Source organism: Rhinoraja longicauda, chromosome 2 (genome assembly GCF_053455715.1).
Source record: "Rhinoraja longicauda isolate Sanriku21f chromosome 2, sRhiLon1.1, whole genome shotgun sequence".
NCBI lineage: Eukaryota > Metazoa > Chordata > Chondrichthyes > Rajiformes > Arhynchobatidae > Rhinoraja > Rhinoraja longicauda.
The window spans coordinates 114382620-114406215 of record NC_135954.1 but is presented as its reverse complement, the minus strand read 5'-3'; the positions used below and the strand labels follow the sequence as shown (position 1 = coordinate 114406215).

The window sequence follows — 23596 nt, the reverse complement described above, 5'->3', positions numbered from 1 at the left end:
GCCATAACTAATGACCTTAGTTTGATTACCCCTTCGTTTGTTCCCCTCTCCTCCTCGCCCCCCAGCCTGGGGCACACCCATTTCTCCCACTATCCTGCCTTCCTTTTCCCCTCCCCACCATCCTCTTCCACCTATATCTCTGTCATCTCTTGCCTCTGTCCACCCACCTGCAAATAACCCCTTTAACTGTATCCACCTATCACTTGCCAGCCTCTTTTCCAACACTTTCCCCCTCCCTCCACTACAATCAGTCTGAAAAAAGGTCCCGACCCGAAACACCACCTATCCATGTCCTCCATAAATGCTGCCTGATCCACTGAGTTACTCCTGCCCTTTGTGTTTTTCCTAGTTAGATTATTTTTTGAAAGACAAATCTGTTTTTTCCTAGTTTACTCTGTTTTTCCCCTCAGAAAAAGAACACAAAGTGCTGGAGTTACTCATGGGGTCAGGTAGTATCTCTGGAGAACATGGATAGGTGACCTATCGGAATGGGGACTATTTCCTATGTTTTTTCCCATTTCTTCTATGTTTTTACCCATTTCAACCTTTTATCATCAGCAGCATGGTGGTCAATTTACTGCAGTGGTATCCATGCTGTCTCCTTATTCCTCACCCAACACAGTGATATGGTTGTCACCTAGCCCACAATCAACAATACCTTTGCATATCTTTCATTCATTTGTTCCATATCTCTCAGTATATCACCGTCTATCTCTATCATTTCCTTTCCCCAGACTGAAGGGGGGTCTCGACCCAAAATGTCACCTCTTCCTTTTCTCCAGAGATGCAGCCTGACCCGCTGAGTTACTCCAGCTTTTTGTGTCTTTTACAGTGATGTGGCTGTTTTGGTCACAATCTATTTTACTATGCTCAAGCACTTGTTAATCCAGATGGAGAAGGCGGCCACTCAGCTTTGTGAGCAACAACCAGAACTCTCTGAAGGCCGTTCCACCTCTCAATATTCTGCCTAACCCCTCATTATGTCCCCAACCTGGTCCAACAACACCTGCTTCAACTCCCCACCCTGGTTCTATCCCTTCAATCTGTGCCTAACCCAGTCCTGCAACCATAACCCACCTTATCCATCCCTCCCCACTCTGCCTTGGTATAGTCTACCCATTCTAACACTATCTCCTTTTACAAATCCCTGGACTCCCACGAGCAGTACACATTCTTGTCCCGTCCCCTCCCCACATTCTTGGCGCGTTCTCTCCATTGGTGCACATCCTTTTCTAGAAGCAACCTTCCTCTCTCCCTGCACAGGCACCGCCCCAGCCCCACAGTCCCCACCCTTCCCCTAGAAGCCCCTCCCTGACACCCACAGTCCCCTCCCCCACCAACCACACCCTCTCACTCTTGCCCCACTGACCCCGCCCCCTCTCCTCTACAGACCGCTCCCCCTTTCAATCTCTCCACCCACAGGACCGCCCCCCCCCCCCCCCCCCCCCCCCCCCCCCCCCCCCCCCGCAAGCCTCACCCACTCCCAGAAATACTAGAGGATCTAGTGGGAGGGAGGAACTGAAGGGAATCCACATTAGTCAGGAAATGGTGTTAGGTAAACTGTTGGGACTGACAGCAGATAAATCCCCAGGGCCTGATGGTCTGCATCCCAGAGTACTCAAGGAGGTGGCCCTAGAAATCTTGGTGTCATTGGTGATTATTTTCCAATGTTCTCTCAACTCTGGATCAGTTCCTGTGGACTGGAGGGTAGCCAATGTAACCCCACTTTTTAAGAGAGAGGGAGAAAACAGGGAGTGAAAGACCAGTTAGCCTTACATCGGTAGTGGGGTAGATGCTTGAATCGATTATTAAAGATGTAATAGCAGCGCATTTGGAAAGCAGTGACAGGATCGGTCCAAGTCAGCATGGATTTATGAAGGGGAAATCATGCTTGACTAATCTTTTGGAATTTTTTGAGGATGTAACTAGTAGAATGGATAAGGGAGAACCAGTGGATGTGCTGTATCTGGACTTTCAAAAAGCCCATAACAAGGTCCCACAAAAGAGATTAGTGCGCAAAATTAGAGCACATGGTATTGGGGGTAGGGTATTGACATGGATAGAGAACTGGTTGGTAGCCTGTGCCTACCTTCTCCCCAAATCCCTTGATTCCACTAGCCCCTGCCAGTTGTAGGCGGACAGGAAGCAAAGAGTACGAATTAACGGGTCCTTTTCAGTATGGCAGGCAGTGACGAGTGGGGTGCCGCAAGGCTCAGTGCTGGGACCCCAGTTATTTACAATATAAATTAACAATTTAGACGAGGGAATTACAGTAAATGTGACATCACCAAGTTTGCGGATGACACTAAGCTGGGTGGCAGTTTGAGGCTGCGATGAGGATGTTATGAGGCTGCAAGGTGACTTGGATAGAAACATAGAAAATAGGTGCAGAAGGCCATTTGGCCTTTCGAGCCAGCACCACCATTCATTGTGATCATGGCTGATCATCCACAATCAGTAACCCGTGCCTGCCTTCTCCCCATATCCCTTGATTCTGCTAGCCCCAAGAGCTCTGTCCAACTCTCTTTTAAATTCATCCAGTCAATTGGCCTCCACTCCCTTCTGCGGCAGAGAAAAAGTTTTTTCTCATTGCAGTTTTAAATGGCCTCCCCTTTATTCTTAGACAGTGGCACCTGGTTCTGGACTCCCCCAACATTGGGAACATTTTTCCTGTATCTAGCTTGTCCAGTCCTTTTATAATTTGATATGTTTCTATAAGATCCCCTCTCATCCTACTAAATTCCAGTAAATACAAGCCCAGTCTTTCCAATCTTTCCTCATATGACAGTCCCGCCATCCTGGGGATTAACCTCATGAGCCTACGCTGCACTGCCTCAATAGCAATAATGTCCCCCCCTCTCCCTACACACTCCCCCTCTCCCTACACCCTCCCCCTCTCCCTACACACTCCCCCTCTCCCTTCACACTCCCCCTCTCCCGACACACTCCCCCTCTCCCTGTACTCTCCCTCTCCCCACACTCCCCCCTCCCCGCTACACTCCGCCTCTCCCTACACTCTCCTCTCCCTTCCCCCTCCCTCCACAATCTCCCTCTCCTCTCCCCCTCCTTACACATTCCCCCTCTCACTCCACACTCCCCCCTCTCCCTCCCCCTTCCCTACACACACCACCCCCTCCCCGCTACACACTCCCTCTCCCTCCACACTTCCATTCTCCCTCCCCCTCCACATTACACACTTCCACACTCCTCCTCCCCCCCTCCACACTCCCCCTCCCCCCCTCCACACTCCCCCTCCTCCCCCCCCTCCACACTCCCCCCCTCCACACTCCCCCTCCCCCCCTCCACACTCCCCCTCCACACTCCCCCTCCCCCCCTCCACACTCCCCCCCCCCTCCACGCTCCCCCTCCCCCCCTCACACTCCCCCTCCCCCCCTCCACACTCCACACTCCCCCTCCACCTCCCCTCCCCTCCCCTCCATACTCCCCCTCCCCTCCCCTCCACACTCCCCCTCCCCTCCCCACTCCCCCTCCCCTCTCCCCCTCCCCTCTCCCCCTCCCCTCCCCACTCCCCCTACCCTCCCCACTCCCCCTCCCCTCCCCACTCCCCCTCCCCACTCCCCCTCCCCTCCCCACTCCCCTCCCCTCCCTTCCACACTCCCCCTCTCCCTTCCACACTCCCCCTCTCCCTTCCACACTCCCCCTCTCCCTTCCACACTCCCCCTCTCCCTTCCACACTCCCCCTCTCCCTTCCACTCCCCCTCTCCCTTCCACACCCCCTCTCCCTTCCACACCCCCTCTCCCTTCCACACCCCCTCTCCCTTCCACACCCCCTCTCCCTTCCACACTCCCTTCCCCTCTCCCTTCCACACTCCCTTCCCCTCTCCCTTCCACACTCCCTTCCCCTCTCCCTTCCACACTCCCTTCCCCTCTCCCTTCCACTCCCCCCTCTCCCTTCCACTCCCCCCCTCTCCCTTCCACTCCCCCCCTCTCCCTTCCACTCCCCCCCTCTCCCTTCCACACCCCCACTCCCTCCCCCACTCCCTCCCCCTCTCTCCCCCACTCCCTCTCCCCCCCACTCCCCCTCCCCCCCACCCTCTCCCCCTCCCCCTCTCCCCCTCCCCCCCTCTCCCTCTCCCCCTCTCCCTCTCCCTCTCCCCCTCTCCCTCTCCCCCTCTCCCCCTCTCCCCCTCTCCCTCTCCCCCTCTCCCTCTCCCCCTCTCCCTCTCCCCCTCTCCCTCTCCCTCTCCCTTCCACACTCCCTCTCCCACTCCCTCTCCCACTCCCTCTCCCTTCCCCTCTCCCTTCCACACTCCCTTCCCCTCTCCCTACTCCCTCTTCCACACTCCCTCTCCCTCTTCCACACCCTCTCCCTTCCACTCTCCCTTCCACACTCCCTTCCCCTCTCCCTACTCCCTCTTCCACTCCCACTCTCCCTCTCCCTTCCCCTCTCCCTTCCACACTCCCTTCCCCTCTCCCTACTCCCTCTCCCTACTCCCTCTTCCTCTTCCACACCCTCTCCCTTCCACTCTCCCTTCCACACTCCCTTCCCTTCTCCCTACTCCCTCTCCCTCTCCCTACTCCCTCTTCCACACTCCCTCTTCCACACTCCCTCTCTCCCTTCCACACTCCCTCTCTCCCTCCCACACTCCCTCTCTCCCTCCCACACTCCCTCTCTCCCTCCCACACTCCCTCTCTCCCTCCCTCTCTCCCTCCCACACTCCCTCCCACACCCTCTCTCCCACCCACTCTCCCTCCCACTCTCCCTCCCACATTCCCTCCCACACTCCCTCCCACATTCCCTCCCACACTCCCTTCCACACTCCCCCTCTCCCTTCCACACACCCCCTCTCCATTCCACACTCCCCCTATCCCTACACACCCCCCATCTCCCTCTCTACACACTCCCTCTCTCCCTACACACTCTCCTCTCCCTTCCCCCTCCCTCTCCCCCTCCTTACACATTCCCCCTCTCACTCCACACTCCCTCCTCTCCCTCCCCCTTCCCTACACCCCCCCTCTCCGCTACACACTCTCCCTCTCCCTCCACACTTCCATTCTCCCTCCCCCCTCCACACTCCCCCCTCTCCGCTACACACTTCCACACTCCTCCTCCCCCTCCCCCTCTCCCCTCCCCCTCTCCCCCTCTCCCCTCTCCCCTTCCCCTCTCCCCTCTCCCCTCCACACTCCCCCTCTACACTCCCCTTCTCCCCTTCTCCCCTCCACACTCCCTTCCACACTCCCTTCCACACTCCCCCTCTCCCTTCCACACTCCCGTTCTCCCTTCCACACTCCCTCTCCCTTCACACTCCCTCTCTCCCTACACACCCCCCTCTCCCTCTCCTCTCCCCCTCCCTCCCTCCACATCCCCCCTCTCCCTCCACACTCTCCTCTCCCCCTCCTTACACATTCCCCCTCTCACTCCCCCCTCTCCCTCCCACACTCCCCCTCTCTAGACACACCTCTTCTCCCCTCTCCCTGACACACTCCCCTTCTCCCTCCACACTCCCTCTCCCCCTCCCTAGACACACCCCCTCTCCCCTCTTCGTCCACCTCTTCCTCCACCGTCCACCTCTCCCTCCACACTCCCCCTCTCCCTCCTCACTCCTCCTCTCCCTCCCACACTCCCCCTCTCCCTCCCACACTCCCCCTCTCCCTCCCACACTCCCCCCCCTCCCTAGACACACCCCTTCTCCCCTCTGCCTTACACACTCCCCCTCCCTGGACACACCCCCTTTCCCCTCCACACTCCCTCTTCTTCCACACTCCCCCGCCCGCCTCCACTTTCCCTCCCGCCTCCACTTTCCCTCCCGCCGCTGCGCCACAGCTCAGCGCCCGGTACCTTGCGGCTGAGGTACTCGCGGACCAGGGCGGCCGCCGCCTCCTCCGCGTTGCCGTTGTCCATGGCGGGGGGCGCGGGCGCCGCCTCATTCAAACCTCATTCAAACGGCCACCGCGAGCTGCGCCAACCGCCAACCGCCCGCCCGCGCCCACCGGCTTCACTAACTCGCTGCGCAAACCCCGCCCCCCGCGCCCGCGACCCCCCTCTCACGCCCACCCATTGGCTACGTCCCTCCACGTCCCGCGTCAACTCTCTCCCCATTGGACGTCCGCCGCGTCAATCACCCCCCCAACCACAAAGTTAGGTTGCGCGTCTTTTTCCGTTGCTGAGGGAAGCGCCTGAGTAGCAACGGCGGGGCCCACCGGCAGGTACTTAAAAGGGCAATGCCCACGACGATTATTTTTTTTGTACAAGAAAAGAACTGCAGATGCTGGTTGGTTCAAACCGAAGTCAGGCACAACCGAGAGACATTCCTGATCTGAGGAAGGACATTCTTGCTATTGAGGGAGTGCAGCGTAGGTTCACCAGGTTAATCCCCGGCCAGGATGGCAGCAGGACTGTCATATGATGATAGATTGGAAAGACTGGAGTTTCGAAGGAGCGGATCTTATAGAAACATATAAAATTATAAAAGGACTGGACAAGCTAGATGCAGGAAACATGTTCCCAATGTTAGGGGGAGTCCAGAACAAGGGGCCACAGTTTAAGAATAAGGGGTAGGCCATTTAGAACGGAGATGAGGAAAAACTTTTTCAGTCAGAGAGTTGTGAATCTGTGGAATTCTCTGCCTCAGAAGGCAGTGGAGGCCAATTCTCTGAATGCATTCAAGAGAGAGCTAGATAGAGCTCTTAAGGATAGCGGAGTCAGGGGGTATGGGGAGAAGGCAGGAACGGGGTACTGATTGAGAATGATCAGCCTCCTCCTGCATCTATTTTCTATGTATCTATGTCCAACATGCTGGAGTAGCTCAGTGGGACATAGACAACATATCTGGAGAGAAGGTATGGGTTATGTTTTGGGTCAAGACCCTTCTTCAGAATTAGCTGAGTTGCATGAATTTGCTGGGCTGCATCAGATATTTTTGAACATAAGACACAAAAAAAGCTGGAGTAACTCAGCGGGTCAGGCAGCATCTCTGGGACGAAGATTAAAATCCTGGTTTACAAGCTGAAACGTCGCCCATTCCTTCTCTCCCGAGATGCTGCCTGCCCCGCTGAGTTACCCCAGCATTGTGTGTCAAGAGTGTTTTGTTGTCAAATGTCCCAGACAGAACTATGGGATTCTTAAATTGCAGCAGCACAACAAAATATGTAAACATAGTCTTTCCGCTGAATGGCTTTTCACTGTACCTCGGCACACGTGAAAATAAACTAAAACTGAACTGAAAACTAGCACACCGTAAACTGTATAAGAAACAAGAATTCTCAGTTTTGTTTAGTCTAGAGATACAGCACAGAAACAGGCCCATGGGCCCACCGTGTCCGCGCCGACCAGCGAAACCGCCTGTACACCAACACTAGCCTACACACCAAGGACAATTTACAAACTTACCAAAGCCAATTAGCCTACAAACCTGAACGTCTCTGACCCGGAGAAAACCCACGCGGGTCAGAGGGAGAACGTACAAACTCCATACAAACAGCACCCGTGGTCAGGATCGAACCTGGGTCTCTGGCGCTGTGAGCATCAACTTTACCGCTGCGCCACCATGTCACCCATCTCTGGAGAAAAGGAATGGGTGACATTTCAGGTGAAGATCCTTCTTCAGGCTGACAAACCATACCAAGGTACAGTGAAAAGCTTTTGTTTGCGTGCTGACCATTCAGCAAAAAAACAATACATGATTTCAACCGAGCCGTCCACCATGTACTGAAGAAATGTTGCTGTCGGAGTAACATTTCCTTTTGTTTAGTTTAGAGATACAGCGAGGAAACAAGCCTTTTGGCCCACCGAGTCCACACCGACCAGTGATCCCTGCACATTAACACTATCCTACACACACTAGTGATACTTTACACTTATTCCAAGCCAATAAACCCACAAACCTGTATGTCTTTGGAGTGGAACGATTGTAATGCATGATTGCAGATCCACTTCTGTGACTGGCACACGAAGAGTTGCCTGGGTTGGTCGCCATCTTGGACAGGCACAATGGCACAGCGAGTAGAGCTGCTACCTCCCAGAGACTCGGGTTCAATCCTAACCTTGGGTGCTGTCTGCATGGAATTTTCTGAGCAGAGAAGTGAATGCTTGGTTTAGAGGTTGATGTGGGAGAAATTAGTTGAATTATTGGAACGCTGGGGAGAGAGGGAGCTGTTTCGTTGAGACGAACATCATTTGAATTGAGCTGGGACCAATGTCTAAGAGAATTGATAACAAAATAATTAAGGATCAGGTCAGCCATGATTGAATGGGGAGTAGACCATTGGCCGAATGGCCTAATTTTGCTCCTATAATTCATTCATAACAACTTATGATTCTACATGGACTTGATGAATTTTGTGGTATGTTGGTTCAGAAGATTAAGTTACCTTGCATCCAGAGTAAATGATACATTGGATTGAAAATTCTTAGGAGAGATTGTGGTGGTAGAGTGGTGTTTTTCTGAGGAACCGCAGATGCTAGTTTACCTAGGAAAGATACAAAATGCTGGAGTAACTCAGCGGGTCAGGCAGCATCCCATGGGAACATGGTCAATGGTCAATCTTTATTATCGCATGTACAAATTCACAATGAAATTATTTTTTGCATACAGGTCAGTAAAGTATTGCCATACATAAGCATAATCCCCGATTGGCAAAGCCTTACAGAAATAAGCCACCGAGACCATATGCAATAGTCACCAGGTTTTGGCACCATTTACAAAGTCCAGTCCAGTCCATGCGCTTGGTCTTCTGGTGCGGCGCTCGATCCAGGCGAGCCCCAGGCTGCTGCAGGGCCTCCAGCCATCGCCTTCATCCGGATCATCCAGCGAACCATCGTCCCCCTCCTCGCCCGGCCACTTTCAGACTCTTCGTCCAGGGTCCCGACCCGAAACATCACCTATCTATGTTGTCCAGGGATGCTGCCAGACCAGTAGAGTTACTCCAGCTTTGTGTCTTTCCTTTGTCACCAGTAGTGTTCTGCAAGGATCAATACTAGGACTTCTGTTGTTTATAATATATATTAATGATCTGGATGAAATTGTGGTTGGTCTAATTAATAAGTTGGCAGATAACATGAAAATCAGTAGAGTTATGCAGAATCAGAAAGGTTGTCAAAGGATACAGAAGGATATAAATCAGTCGGAAATTTGGGCAGAGAAATGGCAGATGGAATTTAACGCAGACCAGTATAAGGTGTTGGATTTTGGGTCAAATGAGAGAGTCCATCTTTCACTAAAAGTGGCAGCACAAGTGGATGCGTTAGTAAAGCAGGTATTTGGCACACTTTCTTAATCTGTTGAGGCATTGAGTGTATAAATGTTGAGCTGTTTGGTTTGTCCAGTATTGTGTGTGGTTAGTAATTTAGTTTAGAGATACAGCGCGGAAACAGGCCCTTTCGGCCCACCGGGTCCGCGCCGACCAGCGATCCCCGCACATTAACACCATCCTATACCCACTAGGGACAATATTTACATTTACCAAGCCAATTAACCTACATACTTGTACATCTTTGGAGTGTGGGAGGAAACCGAAGATCTCGGAGAAAACCCACGCAGGTCACGGGGAGAACGTACAAACTCCGTACAGTACAGCACCCGTGGTCGGGATCAAACCCGCGTCTCCAGCGCTGCATTCGCTGTAAGGCAGCAACTCTACAGCTACACCACCGTGTCGCCCATAATGTGGAAGCTTTGGAGAAGGTGCAGAGGAGGATCATTGACACTTTGCCTGTGTTGGGGGGTATTAGTTATAAGGAGCAGTTGGACAATCTTGAATTGTTTTCTCTGGAGTGCCAGCAGTGACATGATAGAAGTTTATAAGATTATGAGAGGCATAGATATGGAGATGGTCAGTCTTTGTTCCAGGTTGTTAATGTCAAATATCAGAGGGCATGTGGTTCAGGTGAGAGGTGCAAAGTTTAAAGGAGAAAAGACACAAAGAATTGGAATAATTCCGTGGCTCATCTCTGGAGAACATGGATATGTGATGTTTCGGGTCGGGACCCTAGGTCATGGTCAATACAGACATTGTGGGCTGAAGCGCCTGTTTCTGTGCTGTACTGTCCTACGTACTATATGCCCTTGATGTAAAGAGAGTGTCAGTCACACCCTTCTCCATGATTGTGGTCATAAGCCAGAATGGTGGGTATATGGATAGATCAGCCATGATTGAATGGCAGATTAGGCTTGATGGGCCCAATTGGCCTAATGCTGCTCCTTGAACTTATGAGGAGGTAGTTGAGGCAGGTACTATAACAACATTTAAAATAGATTTGGACAGGTACATGGATAGGAAATGTTCAGAAGGATATGGGCTGGTGCAGGTGGGACTATCTTAGATGTGGCATATCATATCATATCATATATATACAGCCGGAAACAGGCCTTTTCGGCCCACCAAGTCCGTGCCGCCCAGCGATCCCCGTACATTAACACTATCCTACACCCCCTAGGGACAATTTTTACATTTACCCAGCCAATTAACCTACATACCTGTACGTCTTTGGAGTGTGGGAGGAAACCGAAGATCTCGGAGAAAACCCACGCAGGTCACGGGGAGAACGTACAAACTCCTTACAGTGCAGCACCCGTAGTCAGGATCGAACCTGTCTCCGGCGCTGCATTCGCTGTAAAGCAACAACTCTACCGCTGCGCTCAGCATGTTAGAGTTGGGTCTGTTTCTGCTTGCAAGAAATCAGTGCAAATGTTACAATGATTCATGGAGCTTTTGAGAAAACTTTTGATCTTTTCCTTTGTCTATCTCTTCCCGTGACAGAGTTCAGAGTTCAGTCTAATTAATGTAGGGTTGCCAACTTTCTCACTCCCAAATAAGGGACAAAAGGTGACGCTCCCCATGTGACCTCACCCAGCCAGCGGCCATGTGCTCCCGCTCCACCAATGGCGGCCGCCCGGGCCGGGAGGCGGGTTGCTACGCAACCTCTGTTAGGCGGCGCCCGGTACTCCGGGCCTACCGTGTCCGGGCCTACCGTGTCCGGGCCTAGAGCATCCCCCAGGCCTAATACGGGACAAGGGCGGTCCCTGTACAGGACAAACCAATTTAGCCCAACATACGGGATGTCCAGGCTAATGCAGGACAGTCTAATGTCAGGCAGGCTCAACTGAGTGTAAGCAGGGTCTCAGTGTTGGAGATGCCTGGAGCATGGCCTTTATCCAGCACTGTATTTTGCCGGATAGTTTAGTTTAGATTAGAGATATAACGTGGAAACAGGCCCTTCGGCCCACCGGGTCCCTGCCATCCAACGATCAACTCGTACACTCACACTATCCTACACACCAAGGACAATTTATAATTTTCTCACGGAGCCAATTAACCTGCAAACCTATAGGTCTTTGGAGTGTGGGAGGAAACCGGAGTTCCCAGAGAAAACCTATGCAGGTCAGGGGGAGATCATACAAACTCCGTACAGACAGCACCCATGGTCAGGATTTAACTAGGGTGTCTGGCGCAGTAAGGCAGCAACTCTATCACTGCGCCACCGTGCTGCTTTAGTTAAGTGCAAGAGCTCACAGCAACACTCGCAGTCCAGGCACTTGCGTAACACTCGCACTTCCAGGCAATGAGAAAGGGACTGCGAGGATGACTGATGAATGGACAGCACCCAATCTGCTCTCTCACCTCCATTCTAGACCCAAAAATTAGCATCAACAGAAACACTGCCAGAAGAAAATCAATATCCGAGCTCTCAAGGACCTTGCAAAGACAACCCATTAGATGAGCTGCCAACTCACGGCTAACAAGAGCCACAGAGTGTCCAGGGCCTCTGCACTGCCCTGGAGTCCACTATTATTGGCAATTGCATGAGCGAGTATACGTACATGTACACACACACACACACACACACACACGCACACACGTACACACACACCTGGAGTAACTCAGCGGGTCAGGCAGCATCTTTAAAGGACATGGATAGGATACATTTGGGATCGGGCTGCTCTGTGCGTACTGTATTGACTGAGGTCATTGTGCTTATGTACGGGGATAGTCTTGCTGAAGGTACACACATAATGCTGGAGTAACTCAGCGGGCCAGGCAGCATCTCTGTTGCCTGAAATAGTCCTGCTGAGGTGTATGCAAAAAATGTGTATTTCACTGTATGTGGGAGACGTTACAATAAAGAAACCGTTGGACCATCGAGAGATACTGCCTAACCCACTGAGTTACTCCAGCACTTTGTGTTGTTCCTTGGTAAACCAGCATCTGTAGTTCCTTGTTTCTCCTCGATGATCACACCGTTGGGTTGTGATCATCGAGTAGCGGAATATGAGGAGCTGTGCCTTCAGTTTGCGTGTGGCCTCACTCTGGCAACGGAGGAGGCCCAGGATAGTGTGGGAATGGGAATGGGAAGGGAAGGGGAGTTAAAATGGCCGGAGGTTGGGATGTTCATTGATGATTGCACCATGTGCACTCCTAAGCAACTGAAACTGCTCAGCCTGCATGCAGCAAGAACATGTCGGCACCTGCATGTGTGGTACATGCAACAAGAATTTCACTGTGTAGTTGCATGTGTGACAAATAAAGCATTATTGACCATTGACCCAGGCAACATTCAAGCATTCAATGTTTGTGGGTCAAGCAATGATCATCTCCAACAAGAAATATCCCGGTTAATTCCCCTTCCCATTCCTGGAAACCCCTCCCCTATTGTGCATAGAAACATCGAAAACAGGTGCAGGAGGAGGCCAATTGGCCCTTCGAGCCAGCACCGCCATTCATTGTGATCATGGCTGATCATCCACAATCAGTAACCCGTACCTGCCTTCGCCCCATATTCCTTGTTTCCGCTAGCCCCTAGAGCTCTTTATAACTCTCTTTTAAATTCATCCAGTGATTGGCCTCCACCGCCTTCTGTGGCAGAGAATTCCACAAATTCACAACTCTCTGGGTGAAAAGGTTTTTTCTCACCTCAGTTTTAAATGGGCCCCCCTTGATACTTAGACTGTACAGGAAGACTCTAGTGGTACAAGGAAGCAGTTTACAACCATCTTCTCAAGGGCTAATATGCATGGCCTTGCTGTGAAAAACAAACTTTAAAAACGGCATCAGTTCGGAGGCAAAGAGTCAAAATGTTTGGAATTTGTGAGGAAACTTTATTGTGGCTTGTCTTGCTTGCACTGAGCTTGTGTACAGCAATAGATAGCCCCCTTAGGGCCCACACAACGTTTACAGGTTAGAATGCTGCCAGCACACATGCAGCTACAGGGAATGCAGACATCCTGTGTGGCCCAAGGGGAAGCTCACCCTCCAAAGCTCCTTATTGCCGGACATCAGCTTCTCCCTCAGTGTTCCTGATCTTCGGATTCAGTGGCTGAAACAAAGTGTACAGCTTTTAAATTCCATTCACTAGACAATGAGAGGAATAGATCAGATAGACGCACAGAGTCTCTTGCCCAGAGTAGGGGAATCGAGAACCAGAGGACATAGGTTTAAGGTGAGGGGGGAAAGATTTAATCGGAAGAATGTCATTAAGCTGGATAGACCGTAGAAAATATTCACCAGGATGTTACCAGGGCTGGGGAGAGGCTGGATAGACTTGGACTTTTTCCCCTGGGGCCTAGATAGAGGATAGAGGCCTGGATAGAGCTCTTAAGGATAGCGGAGTCAGGGGGTATGGGGAGAAGGCAGGAACACATTGAATGGCGGTGCTGGCTCGAAGGGCCGAATGACCTCCTCCTGCACCTATTGTCTATTGCCTAGGAGGCTGAGGGGTAAATCTATGGAGGTGTACAAAATTATGAGGGTCATCAATAAGGTGGATGGTCACAGTCTTTTCCCCAGGGTAGGGGAATTTAATACGAGAGGGTGTAGGTTTAAGGTGAGAGGGGAAAGATTTAAAAGGAATCTCAGGGGTAACTTTTTCACACAGAGGGTGGTGGGTGTATGGAACGAGCTGCCGGGGGAGGTAGTTGGGGCAGGCACGATTGCAGTGCTTTAGAAACATTTGGACAGGTACGTGGATAGGGCAGGCCTGGAGGGATATGGGCCAAATGCAGGCAGGTGGGACTAGTGTAGATGGGATATCATGGTCGGTGTGGGCAAGTTGGGCCGAAGGCCCATCTGTTTCCATGATGTATGACTCCATGCAAGAAAAATTATAGTGAGAATCATGAGGTGTCATGTTATACAAGACAAAAAGTGCTTGAGGAACTCAGCGGGCCATACATAGCGTGCCACCGTGAAACCTAATCCAGCATTCTGCATGTCTTTGTGATTAGAAGGAATCTGAGCAGCTGGGGGAAACCTACACAGTCACAGGGAGAATATCATTGTTGGGACTTCAGGCTTTTGCTTTGCACTGATATATGGATATTTTAAAAATGTATTGAACTTTTATTTTGTTTACCGCGCTGTGTACTGTGTTTGCAGACCAGTTGTGCTGCTGCAAGTGGGAATTTAATTGTTCTCTTTTCAGTTTCTGAGACAATGAAATGCTCCTGACTTTCTCTTGACTCTTGCGAACATGCGAGAACAATTAACCTACAAATAACCCGCACGTCTCTGGGATGTGGGAGGAAACCGAAGCGCCCAGACGAAGCTCACAAGGTCACAGGGAGAATGTGCAAACTCCGCACAGACAGCACCGGAGGTCAGGACTGAACTGGTGTCTCTTGATTTGTGAGACGACGGCTCTAATAGTGCCACTGGTACCATGGTGCCAGAATGACAATGATTCAGAGACGTGATATACCTCCGCTCAGCCTCCCAAGGCCTACGCGAACTCCCAGTTGCTAAACACTTAAAATTCCCTTTCCCATTTCCACACTGACCTTTCTGTCCTGGGCCTCCTCCATTGTCAGAGTGAGGCACAATGGAAATTGGAGGAACAGCATCTCATATTTCGCTTGGGAAGCTTACACCCCAAGTGGTATGTACATTTACTTCTTTGACTGAGTAACCTTTGCTTTCCCTCTCTCTGTCCCTCCCCCACCCTAGTTCCCTGACTAGTTTCACTGTCCTCCTGATTACATTTCACTGATTGTATGTCTCGTTGTCATCTTATCATAGCTAACAATGATCCATTCTTAATTTCCGTTGATCAGCTTTCCCTTTGCTTTCTTGTTTTCACAACTTACCCTTCCATATCTCTGTCTCCCTCTCCCCTGACTCTTAGTCTGAAGAAGTAGATGGCACAGTGGCGACGCGGTAGAGTTGCTGCCTTACAGCGCCGGAGACCCGGGTTCCATCCAGACCACGGGTGCTGTCTTTACAGAGTTTGTACGTTCTCCCCGTGACCTGCGTGGGTTTTCTCCGAGATCTTCAGTTTCCTCCCACACTCCAAAGACGTACAGGTTTGTAGGTTAATTGGCTTGGGTGTATGTGTAAATTATCCGTAGTGTGTGTAGGATAGTGTTAATGTGTGGGGATCGCTGGTCGGCGCAGACTCAATGGGCCGAAGGGCCTGGTTCCGTGCTGTATGTCTCAATTAAACTAAACTAAACTAGTGTTTCGATCAGAGACGTCACCCATTCCTTCTATCCAGAGATGCTGCCTGACCCGCTGAGTTACTCCAGCATTTTGTGTCTATTTTGGTGTAAACCAGCATCTGCAGTTCCTTCCTACACATTACCTGCAGGATCGTGGGTGAGCTGTGGCAAATACGACCAAAATCGAAATCCGTACAATCGTTAACATAGTCCTTATCTTGAAAGAACTGTAAAAACAAAAATCAGAAAACTTTTTCTTCATTAACACTGTTAGATTTTCTGACGCACATTTCTGCGGTGTTATGTTCAACTGCAATATTAATGCCGCAGAGATGAAGCCAGGCTGGTTGCCATGGTAATGTGTAAGGCCGTCAGAGGCAAGAGACATCAGCACTGACGTTGGTTATTCAAGCAACTTTCTGCAGCTTCACAACAATAACAACTTTCAGTGGCATTTGGGTGAAAGCTTTTTTTTTCTGTTTCATTCATAGAACGTAGATATCAGTGGCAAAGAAAGTGGTCAGCTCATGTAGGCCGAGGCGGACTGAGCGGAGGTGTTCAAGAATCGTGTAGGCTTGGATTGATGTGTCGAGACTCAGATATAGGATTGCTGCAATGCTAAGAACTATATTCTGCACTCTCTATCTTTTCCTTTTCCCTCTCTTTCGTACTTGCATTTGGCCTGCTTGTAATTAGGTATGGTATATATCAGATCTGATTGCACCTTGCACCTTGCACTGTACCTTGGTACATGTGACAATAATAAACCTAAACCAAGCTATACACAAGTACATAGATATCCAAAGGCATATAGGTTTGTAAGTTAATTGGCTTGGTAAAATTGTAAATTATCCCTATTTAAATGGGGAGGAGCCAGCGCTGCCCTCACAGCTGCGGCTTGCCTGCAGTCCGTTGTCTTTTGTGTTTTTTGTTGTTTTTGTCTTAATTGTAGTTTAAATATGATGTAGTGTTTGCGGTTCTGTGTTGTGTGTTGTGGGGGGGACTGTAACATTGTCTCTCCTGAACGGAGACCCGACCTTTGTTTGTGTGTCGTGTCTCCGTTCCTGCTGCGGCTTACCACCGGCCATGCACCTGGAGCTGGCCCGGCTGGGACCACCCGGGCTCTGGTTCGCAGAGCCCACGGCCCGTACTCACCACCTGCGGCGCTGGCTGCCTTCGGATGCTGCGGGAGCGGCTGCGACTCGTCTCCGGAGGCTCCGGCGCGGGCCGCCTGGACATCGGAAGCCCGCAGGCCCCTGGGTGGGGGCCGACATCAGGAGCTCCGGCAGCGTCTTCGCCCGCCCCGAATCGCGGGGCTTGGGTCGGCCCGCCGCGGACCTTTCACCATCCGGCGCGACCTGAAATAGGCCACGGGATTTTGTCCACCCGGCGGGGGCTTCAATGTCGGGAGCCCCGACCGTCCCGACGTGGCAACTCCAACAGCCTGACCGCGGGAGAAGACGGCAGGGAAATAGAAAAAGACATTCTGGCCTTCCATCACAGTGAGGAGGTGACTGGAGGAGACTCACTATGATGGATGTTTCTTTTGTTTGGTGTTGGTTTATGATTGTATATGTTATTGCATTTTTATTGATTATTCTTATTGGTCTTATTGTTGAACTGCGGGTAATTTTTCATTTCACTGCACATTTATGTGTATGTGACAAATAAATGACTATTGACTATTGTGTATAGGATAGTGTAGGTGGGCCGAAGGACCTGGTTCTGTGCTGCATCTCTAAACTAAACTAAAGTACAATAGGTAGTGCAAAGAGAAAAATAACAGAATGCAGGATAGAGTGTTACAGCTAGGGTTGCCAACTGTCCCGTATTAGCCGGGACATCCCGTATTTTGGGCTAAATTGGTTTGTCCCTTACGGGACCGCCTATGTCCCGTATTAGGCCCGGGGGGGTGCTGTAGGCCCATATGCTGTAGGCCCGGAGGCCTGGGCACCGCCTAATCGAGGGTGCATAGCAACCCGCCTCCCGGCCTGGGAGGCCGTCATTGGCGGAGTGGGAGCACGCAGCCGCTGGCTGGGTGAGGTCATGTGGGACGCGTGATGGTGACGTCACTTTGTCCCGTATTTTGGAGTGAGATAGTTGGCAACCCGAGTTACAACACAATAGTCATAAAGTATGGAAACGGCCTTTCAGCCAAACTTGCCCACGCTGATGAAGATGCTCCATCTACACCCAAATCCCTCTCAACCTTTCCTATCCATGTACCGGTCGATGTGTCTTCCCAAATGTTGTTAGTGCCTGTCTCAACTACCACCTCTGGCAGATCATTCCATCTGCCAACCATCCTCTGTGTGAAAATACCATTATAATTAAAGTGCAGGTAAAGTAAAAAGTGCAAGGTCCACACTGAAATAGGTTGGCAGATGGGATAATCCCCTCGTACTGTTCATTTGGAGCCCAGTCAAGTGGCCTGTGGCGTTGTTGTACCCCTCATGTCAGAGGGTCCCGGTGAGGCGCGGCCAGATCCTGAAAGTAGACCTGGCTCGCCCGCTGCGGAACCGTGAGAAGGAAGCTGCCAAGCCCGGCCCCTGCTTGTTCCCGGAGAGGATGTGGAGGTGGCAACGATGGTGGATGCTGAACAAAGGGCCAGTAGGAAGAAGCGGGGCTCTTACCTTCCGCACCCTCAAGGTCAGCCGCAGGAGGTGCCCCTGGGGCATGAGGTTCAAGATGAAGTAGGCGACGGTTCGCTGGACGATCCGAAAAAGGGGTGCCAACTATCTCACTCCCAAATATGGGACGAGGAGACGTCAATGCCCCTCGCCCCACGTGACCTCACCCAGCTAGCGGCCCCATGCTCCCGCTACACCAATGGCGACCGCTCGGGCCGGGAGGCGTGTTGATATGCAACCCCCATTAGGCGGCACCTGGGCCTACACTGTCTGAGCCTACACTTCCGGGACTACAGGGCCCCCCGAGCCTAATACGGGACAATGGCCGTCCCATACGGGACAAACAAATTTCCCCCAAATTTCCCACACTCTTTGGAGTGTGGGAGGAAAATGGAGCACCCAGAGAAAATGAATGCTATTAAGGGTGTGCGGCTTAGGTTCACGAGCTTAATTCCTGGGATGGCGGGACAGTAATATGTCACTGGGCTTGTATACACTGGAATTTAGAACAATGAGAGGGGTTCTTATTAAAACATATAAGATTATTTAGGGATTGGACATGCTAGAGGCAGGAAACATGTTGCCGATGTTGGGGGACTCCAGAACCAAGGGCCACAATTTAAGAATAAGGGGTAGACCATTTAGTACTGAGATGAGGAAGAACTTTTTCAACCAGAGTTGTGAATCTGTGAAGTTCTCTGCCTTAGAAGGCAGTGGAGGCCAATTCTCTGGATGCTTTCAAGAGAGAGTTAGATAGAGCTCTTAAAGATAGCAAAGGGATATGGAGAGAAGGCAGGAACGGGGTACTGATTGTGGATGATCAGCTATGATCACAGTGAATGGCGGTGCTAGCGCGAAGGGCCGAATGGCCTCCTCCTGCACCTATTGTCTATTATTGAATAAACTCTTTACAGACATTTCCTGTAGTCACGATCGAACCAGGTCTCTGCTGCTGTACGGCAGTATCTCCACCGCTGTGCTGCCCTTTCTATGTTTCTATGTATTATGTATTTATTGTAGTTATGTACATGTTTTGGTTTTTGGAGTTTTTGGTTTAGTTTATTGTCACATGTGAAAAGCTTTTGTTGCATGCTAACCAGACAGCGGAAAGCCAATACATGATTACAATTGAGATGTCCACAGTGCACAAGTCTGCTGTCGAAGTAGAGATTGAAAAGATTGTATTGCATGATTGCAGATCCACCTCTGTGACCAGCACACAAAGAGTCATCTGGGTTGGACGCCATCTTTGATTCTGGACAACGTGGCAATATTCTTAGCAATCCGTAGCCAATAAATAAAGATTTCACTGTACAGATGCTCCTCGACGTACAATGGGGTTACGTTCCGATAAACCCATCGTAAATCGAAGATATCGTAAGTCAAAAATGCAGTGAAGTTCTCTGCCTTAGAAGGCAGTGGAGGCCAATTCTCTGGATGCTTTCAAGAGAGAGTTAGATAGAGCTCTTAAAGATAGCAGTCAGCGGGTATGGAGAAAAGGCAGGAACGGGTTACTGACTGTGGATGATCAGCTATGATCACAGTGAATGGCGGTGCTAGCGCGAAGGGCCGAATGGCCTCCTGCTGCACCAATTGTCTATTATTGAACAAACTCTTTACAGACATCTCCTGTAGTTAAGATCGAACCAGGTCTCTGGTGCTGTAAGGCAGTATCTCCACCGCTGTGCTGCCCTTTCTATGTTTCTATGTATTATGTTTTTATTGTAGCTTTTATTTAGATTTAGAGGTACAGCGCGGAAACAGGCCCTTCGGCCCACCGAGTCCACGCCGCCCAGCGATCCCCGCACATTTACACTATCCTACACACACTAGGGACAATTGTCACATTTACCCAGTCAATTAAGCTACATGCCTGTACGTCTTTGGAGTGTGGGAGGAAACCGAAGATCTTGGAGCAAACCCTGGCAGGTCATGGGGAGAATGTACAAACTCCATACAGACGGCGATCAAGATCGAACCTGAGTCTCTGGCGCTGCATTCGCTGAAAGGCAGCAACTCTACCGCTGCGCCACCGTGCCGCCATGTTATGTATATGTTTTGGTTTTTGGAGTTTTTGGTTTAGTTTATTGTCACATGTGAAAAGCTTTTGTTGCATGCTAACCAGACAGCGGAAAGACAATACATGATTACAATTGAGATGTCCACAGTGCACAAGTCTGCTGTTGAAGTAGAGATTGAAAAGATTGTATTGCATGATTGCAGATCCACTTGTGACCAGCACTCAGAGTCCTCTGGGTTGGGCGCCATCTTTGATTCTGGACAACGTGGCAATATTCTTAGCAATCCGTGGCCAAAAAATAAAGATTTCACTGGACAGATGCTCCTCGACGTACAATGGGGTTACGTTCCGATAAACCCATCGTATATCGAAAATATCGTAAGTCAAAAATGCAGTGAAGTTCTCTGCCTTAGAAGGCAGTGGAGGCCAATTCTCTGGATGCTGTCAAGAGAGAGTTAGATAGAGCTCTTAAAGTTAGCAGAGTCAGGGGGTATGGAGAAAAGGCAGGAACGGGGTACTAATTGTGGATGATCAGCTATGATCACAGTGAATGGCGGTGCTAGCGCGAAGGGCCGAATGGCCTCCTCCTTCACCTATTGTCTATTATTGAACAAACTCTGTACAGACATCTCCTGTAGTCAGGATCGAACCAGGTCTCTGGTGCTGCAAGACAGTAACTCCACCGCTGTGCTGCCCTTTCTATGTTTCTATGTATTATGTATTTATTGTAATTATGTACATGTTTTGGTGTTTGGTTTAGTTTATTGTCACATGTGAAAAGCTTTTGTTGCATGCTAACCAGACAGTGGAAAGACAAAACATGATTACAATTGAGATGTCCACAGTGCACAAGTCTGCTGTCGAAGTAGAGATTGAAAAGATTGTATTGCATGATTGTAGATCCATCTCTGTGACCAGCACACAAAGAGTCATCTGGGTTGGACGCCATCTTTGATTCTGGACAACGTGGCAATATTCTTAGCAATCCGTAGCCAAAAAATAAAGATTTCACTGGACAGATGCTCCTCGACGTACAATGGGGTTACGTTCCGATAAACCCATCGTAAATCGAAAATATCATAGGTCGAAAATGCAGTGAAGTTCTCTGCCTTAGAAAGTAGTGGAGGCTAATTCTCCGGATGCTTTCAAGAGAGAGTTAGATAGAGCTCTTAAAGATAGCAGAGTCAAGGGATATGGAGAGAAGGCAGGAACGGGGTACTGATTGTGGATGATCAGCTATGATCACAGTGAATGGTGGTGCTAGCGCGAAGGGCCGAATGGCCTCCTCCTGCACCTATTGTCTATTATTAAACAAACTCTTTACAGACATTTCCTCCAGTCAGGATCGAACCAGGTCTCTGGTGCTGTATGGCAGTATCTCCACCGCAGTGCTGCCCTTTCTATGTATTATGTATTTATTGTAATTATGTACATGTTTTGGTTTTTGGAGTTTTTGGTTTAGTTTATTGTCACATGTGAAAAGCTTTTGTTGCATGCTAACCAGACAGTGGAAAGACAAAACATGATTACAATTGAGATGTCCACAGTGCACAAGTCTGCTGTCGATGTAGAGATTGAAAAGATTGTATTGCATGATTGCGATCCACCTCTGTGACCAGCACACTCAGAGTCATCTGGGTTGGACGCCATCTTTGATTCTGGACAACGTGGCAATATTCTTAGCAATCCGTAGCCAATAAATAAAGATTTCACTGTACAGATGCTCCTCGACGTACAATGGGGTTACGTTCCGATAAACCCATCGTAAATCGAAGATATTGTAAGTCAAAAATGCAGTGAAGTTCTCTGCCTTAGAAGGCAGTGGAGGCCAATTCTCTGGATGCTTTTAAGAGAGACTTAGATAGAGCTCTTAAAGTTAGCAGAGTCAGGGGGTATGGAGAGAAGGCAGGAACGGGGTACTGATTGTGGATGATCAGCTATGATCACAGTGAATGGCGATGCTAGCGCGAAGGGCCGAAAGGCCTCCTCCTTCACCTATTGTCTATTATTGAACAAACTCTGTACAGACATCTCCTGTAGTCAGGATCGATCCAGGTCTCTGGTGCTGCAAGACAGTAACTCCACCGCTGTGCTGCCCTTTCTATGTTTCTATGTATTATGTATTTATTGTAATTATGTACATTTTTTGGAGTTTTTGGTTTAGTTTATTGTCACATGTGAAAAGATTTTGTTGCATGCTAACCAGACAGTGGAAAGACAAAACATGATTACAATTGAGATGTCCACAGTGTACAAGTCTGCTGTCGAAGTAGAGATTGAAAAGATTGTATTGCATGATTGCAGATCCACCTCTGTGACCAGCACACAAAGAGCCATCTGGGTTGGATGCCATCTTTGATTCTGGACAACGTGGCAATATTCTTAGCAATCCGTAGCCAATAAATAAAGATTTCACTGGACAGATGCTCCTCGACGTTCAATGGGGTTACGTTCCAATAAACCCATCGTAAATCGAAGATATCGTAAGTCAAAAATGCAGTGACGTTCTCTGCCTTAGAAGGTAGTGGAGGCCAATTCTCTGGATGCTTTCAAGAGAGAGTTAGATAGAGCTCTTAAAGATAGCAGAGTCAAGGGGTATGGAGAGAAGGCAGGAACGTGTTACTGATTGTGGATGATCAGCTATGATCACAGTGAATGGCGGTGCTAGCACGAAGGGCTACAATGGGGTTACGTTCCGATAAACCGATAACCCCATCGAAAATCGAAAATATCGTGAGTTGAAAATGCATTTAATACACCCAACCCACCGAACATCATAGCCTCCTAACCTAACGAACATCACGGTTTCGACTGAACGCGTATCTCTTTTGCACCATCGTAAAATCAAAATATGGTAAGCCGAAGCATCATAGGTCGAGGAGCACCTGCACTCGGTATAGGTGATAATAAAGGAACCATCGTACCTTTAGCAACATCATGGTCGCTCGGAGGAGTTCGTCCATGCTCCATTTCTCTTCTGATGATTGGGTGGCGGGTTCAGGAGACTGCTCTGGCAGTGGGCTGCATGTAATGGGCGCTAAGGCTACTCCGGTCAGAAGGACAACGGTCACCCATGTATCCATCTTGTCGTCCTCCCAGGCACAATGAGCAGGCACAAATCGTGCAGCCTTAAGTATTGATTGACAGGTTAATCATTACATATTTTTGTTTTGAACACTCTTTGCTTTGCTGAATAGCCGCCAGATATCTACTGTGAGGTGGGAAGGGGCTGGTGAAGAGGTCAGGGGCACTGTTAGAGACCCGTGACAGAGAGAGAGAGGGGAGCGAGTGATTGTTGAGTGGGAGTGGGGGGGAATTGGAGGCGTGGAGAGGGCGGTAGTGACAAGTGACATTGGAGCAGAGTCAATGGGAGAAGGAGTTGAGTTTATTGTCACGTGTACCAAGCTACAGTGAAACACTTTTGTTGTGTGCTATCCAGCCTGCGGAACTATACATGATTACAATCGAACTATCCACAGTGTACAGATACATGATAAGAGAATAACGTTTAGTGCAAGGTAAAGCCAGTAAAGTCCGATCAAAGATTAGTCCGATGG

General features: G+C 50.0%; 1 protein-coding gene and 1 long non-coding RNA gene across 3 annotated transcripts in view; both read right to left on the bottom strand.

Annotated features, from left to right (window-relative positions):
- The window catches only part of mindy4 (MINDY lysine 48 deubiquitinase 4), a 163955-nt gene extending 158013 nt beyond the window's left edge, over nt 1–5942 (bottom strand). For both annotated transcript variants that reach the window (XM_078426293.1, XM_078426303.1), the window contains exon 1: nt 5801–5942. In XM_078426293.1, the coding sequence (XP_078282419.1) occupies nt 5801–5863 (63 nt within the window). In that variant the 5' untranslated portion in view covers nt 5864–5942. The remainder of the gene's footprint in view (nt 1–5800) is intronic.
- A 7092-nt stretch (nt 5943–13034) lies between these two features.
- LOC144610948 (uncharacterized) lies at nt 13035–23177 on the bottom strand. The gene is made up of 3 exons (XR_013549464.1): nt 22964–23177; nt 15533–15616; nt 13035–13273 (listed from the first exon to the last, which is right to left on the bottom strand). It is a non-coding gene; the product is annotated as an uncharacterized LOC144610948 (long non-coding RNA).
- Between the last annotated feature and the right edge of the window lie 419 nt (nt 23178–23596).